Genomic DNA, 4,122 nt, shown 5'->3' on the forward strand with positions numbered 1-4,122 from the left:
TTTATATGTATAATATATATATAACAAACAATAAGCTTCCATTTCTCTTAACTGTCTGTATGCCAATGGTCTCACCGCCACCGCCATGTTTCTTCCCCTTCTGTTGCTCCTCTTCTTCTTCCTCTGTACGCCGCCCTGCCTTCCATCCCCAACAACACTCCCCCAAAACCCCACCGCCGCGGTGATTTTCCGGTCAAATTCCACTTCAATGCGGTGGCGCGTGTCCGACACGTTGCACACACCCCACGCAACGGCGCGTTATGTATTTTTCCCCGGGAAGCCACGGTGGACGCGGCGAATGCCAATGGTGCTGACGTACGCATTTTTCGAGGAGAATTGGATAAGCAACTTGAGTTTAAAAGATGTGAGAGCCGTATTTCGTAAGGCGTTTTCTAAATGGGCCCACGTGATTCCGGTGCGTTTCGAGGAGACCGACGACTATGGGTACGCCGATATCAAAATCGGGTTTTACAGAGGCGATCATAGCGACGGGCAGGCGTTCGACGGCGTATTGGGGGTTTTGGCGCATTCTTTTTCGCCGGAGATTGGGAGGCTCCACCTGGATGCGGCGGAGACGTGGACGGTTGATTTCGAGAAGGAGAAATCGGCGGTGGCGGTTGATTTGGAATCGGTGGCGACGCATGAGATTGGTCATTTGTTGGGGCTGGGTCACAGCTCGGTGAGAGAATCGGTGATGTATCCAAGCTTGAAGCCGAGGGAAAAGAAGGCAAATTTGGAAGTGGATGACGTGGAAGGCGTGCAAGCTCTGTACGGATCGAATCCGAATTTCAAGTTCGAGTCTTTGGCATTGGAGTCTGATACTTCTGCCAGTCAGCCACCTGTTTCCACGTGTACAGTGACATGGCCTTTTTCCCTCACCTTCTTCATAATTTTCACCTCCCATTTCTATCTTGTTTTTCCATAACGATTGATAACAGATGTAAAGAAAATACTTTTCTATTTATTTATATATATATATATATATATAGATTTATTGGAATATTTGAAGCACAAATCTCATCCTTTCTAAGTAAAATTAGGTACTCATGAAACATGATTAAGTTGAAGTAATCGAAAACGCCTTGATTATAAATTACAGAGCCATGTAGGTTATTGATAATTTTGAAAAGCGACATAGACGATTAGATTAAAGATACATGTGTACGTAAATAAGAAAATGAAAATTGATAGAGGTATTTGATTGGTTTGGAGTTGACGGGTGGGTTTAAAGTTTCATGTTTCAACACATGACATCCTTGAGAAGCTTGTAGCGTCGTGGAGCCGGGCGAGGCGAAGGCAGTCCGGCGGCAGAGCTTCTTCTCTCAGTAATTTGATTATCACTGATTTTATGATCCTTTTGGGGTGTAGTTGCGGAGCCAGGGCGGCGGGTTCTCTGATCACTCCGGCACCAGTCGCAAACTTTAATTGTTGCATCCCCTGATTCCCCGCAGTAATAATTACTGCAATAACTGAAGAATTTAACATGATATGAGAACCTAAGTTAGAACAAAAAATATGTACATATGAAAAAAAAGGAGAGGGGATGTGTTGTGGGGGTTACGAGTGCTGGAACCGGTTGGAGCAATTGGAGCAACGGAAGAGGTGGGCTGAGAAACCGACGTCGCCGCACAAGCAACAGAGGGGGCGATTGAAATCCATGGGGTGGGTGCATGTACTTGGAGGAGCGGAGCAGAGCAGAGCAGAGCAGAGAGGAAATAAAAGGGAATGGGGAGAGAGAGTGTGGACCTTTCATTTCTTTGTTGCCAGCCTCAACACCTTCACTTCCCTGTTGTCTTCCTCTGCCGACCTCCTTTTTCTTATTTATTTCAAACGTACATTATAACGTACACGCGGAATGCCTTATTTGAGATTTGTATATCTACATTACCTCTGTTTTCCATTACTCTGTTTGACCATACGTCTTTCATATTATATGATGACCTCGTACATGATTCTAACACAAATTATGAAGTCTTTGCCAATTTCTTACGGGTTTAGAAGGTTAATTACAGAATTTACTTCACGTAAAAAATGATTTCTACCTTTTTCTAAGGTTATATCCATCATCCGTGGTGTCGATGTAAATTTATTATAAGTTGATTTGAATATTTACTAGTGAGATGGGTGTATTTAGAAGAAAAAAGGAATTTTAAACGCAAAGACATTCTGATGGGTGTAATTAGAAGAAAAAAGGAATTTTAAACGCAAAGACATTCTGATGGGTGTAATTAGAAGAAAAAAGGAATTTTAAACGTGAAGACATTCTGATTAAATGAATTCACACTTTTATCATTGTTGTATTATGTTTTTGTTCACAAATATAGATATAAAGTTTTATTTTAACACGTGTAGCAATGACTCCATTGTTAAAGCATCCTAAATCATGGAGATATGAACTTACTTCCCTAACTTTACTATTCTCATTGTTAATTTTTTTTTCTAGTGTAAAGATATTTTTGGTTGGTAATTGTTAGGGTTGGCAAATCTTGGGAATATTCGGTTTGATCGGGGACAGGGTGAGACGGGAAGCATATATATATATATACACATATATGTAACAGTAGCTTTTTACTATTTTTATTTTTTTTTAATTCTTTTTCATAATTTTGTTATATATATATAGTAATAGCTTTAAGCTATTGTTTTTATTTTTTTCATAATATAATTAACATCAACTTTTTATTGAATTTTAAAATAAAGAAATGTTAAAATATTTTTTATTATTAAATTAAATAAATAAAACAATAATAATACTAACTTGTTACCTAAAAAGTGTATCATTTCAATAGAAATACAAAAAATATTGATTTTAAATAAAAAAAATTAAAAAGAAAAACTAGTGGGCGGGGAATTTTTCCTTGCAGGGACCCGATCCTCGAACAGGGATTCCCTAACCTTGACCCCGACTCCTCAAAATGGGGAATGGGGCGGTCCCTGTCTCCGCCCCCACCCCGTTGCCAACCTTAGTAATTGTAAAATGAAAATTCGTAATTGTATGATGACTCCAGAATTTTATTAAAAAAAAATCCAACCCTCCATATCGTTATATGATCATTTACTCACATAATAGGAATGGATCAATATATAAAGATAGTGCATTTCTCGACCACCTTATAATTCGTCTTTTTCTTTGAACCTAGTTTTCAGGATCTTTGATTACTAGGTGGATATCCTATGGCTCATAATAATTTTAAGGGCTTCAACCTCATCTCACTCGATGTGTTCCAAACCTTTTCTCTAGTTAAGGCCATTGTTAATGGACCTACAAGATTATCATGCGATTTAATGTAATTTACATTAGTGATCCCATTACTCAAATAAGACCTCACTTCTTCTTATAAGCATGGATTTACCGTTATAAAAACAACTTGTTACTCTACCAATTGTGGCAGTGCTATCACATTTTATCAAGATAGGAGGTAATGGTTTCTCCCACATTGGAATTTCATATGATAAATCTCTTAATCAACTTGCTTCCTCACTAGCTGAAGCTAAAGCAATAAGCTCTACTTCCATAGTGGAGTTGACAATAATTGTTTTTCTTTTAGATTTCCAACAAATAGCACTACCTCTCAAGGTAAAAATATACTCTATAATAGATAGAGAATCACCTGACAATGTATTTCAATTAGAATCAGAAAAACCTTCAATAACGATGAGATATTTTTTTATAAAGTAAGCCATGATCTTTTGTTCCTAATAAATATTTCATCATACAATCAATGACATGCCAATGCTCTTTTCCTTGCTTACTTGTAAACCTGCTAAGAACTCCTACTGCATATGCAATGTCAGGTCTAGTACAATCAATTGCATATCGTAGGCTAATAATCACACTAGCATACTCATTTTGACTAATTACATCAATTTCATTTTCAATAGGAAATAAGTGAACACTTGAATCAAATAGAGTAGAAACATGTTTATAATCAAAATAATTATATTTACTGAGTATTTTCGCGATATAATGTGATTAGTCAAGAAAAAATCCATCTAGATTTTTTGTTATTTTCATACCCATAATAAAATTAGCCTCATCAAGATCTTTCATATCAAAATGATTGCTTAACAATTTTTTTGTTTCATTTATAACAATTATTTGAGCCAAATATCAGTAAATCA

At 37.1% G+C, this 4,122-nt stretch overlaps 2 protein-coding genes across 2 annotated transcripts; one reads left to right on the forward strand and one right to left on the reverse strand.

The window, feature by feature from the left end:
- On the forward strand, window positions 1-947 carry LOC120090417 (metalloendoproteinase 4-MMP-like). Its single transcript, XM_039048061.1, has one exon. It carries the CDS (start codon window positions 86-88, stop codon window positions 923-925), a length of 840 nt encoding a protein of 279 aa, XP_038903989.1. The 5' UTR covers window positions 1-85; the 3' UTR covers window positions 926-947.
- Window positions 948-1,084: 137 nt separating this feature from the next.
- LOC120090420 lies at window positions 1,085-1,792 on the reverse strand. The gene is made up of 2 exons (XM_039048075.1): window positions 1,562-1,792; window positions 1,085-1,469 (listed from the first exon to the last, which is right to left on the reverse strand). Exons 1-2 carry the CDS (start codon window positions 1,657-1,659, stop codon window positions 1,241-1,243), a joined length of 327 nt encoding a protein of 108 aa, XP_038904003.1. The 5' UTR covers window positions 1,660-1,792; the 3' UTR covers window positions 1,085-1,240.
- Window positions 1,793-4,122: the final 2,330 nt, after the last annotated feature.

Source organism: Benincasa hispida, chromosome 1 (genome assembly GCF_009727055.1).
Source record: "Benincasa hispida cultivar B227 chromosome 1, ASM972705v1, whole genome shotgun sequence".
Classification (NCBI taxonomy): domain Eukaryota; kingdom Viridiplantae; phylum Streptophyta; class Magnoliopsida; order Cucurbitales; family Cucurbitaceae; genus Benincasa; species Benincasa hispida.

Coding starts and splice junctions, on each gene's coding strand:
- LOC120090417 (XM_039048061.1), top strand. CDS start 86: ATGTTTCTTCCCCTTCTGTTGCTCCTCTTCTTCTTCCTCTGTACGCCG.
- LOC120090420 (XM_039048075.1), bottom strand. CDS start 1,659: ATGGATTTCAATCGCCCCCTCTGTTGCTTGTGCGGCGACGTCGGTTTC. Junction 1,470..1,561: donor TCCAACCGGTTCCAGCACTC/GTAACCCCCACA, acceptor TAAATTCTTCAG/TTATTGCAGTAATTATTACT.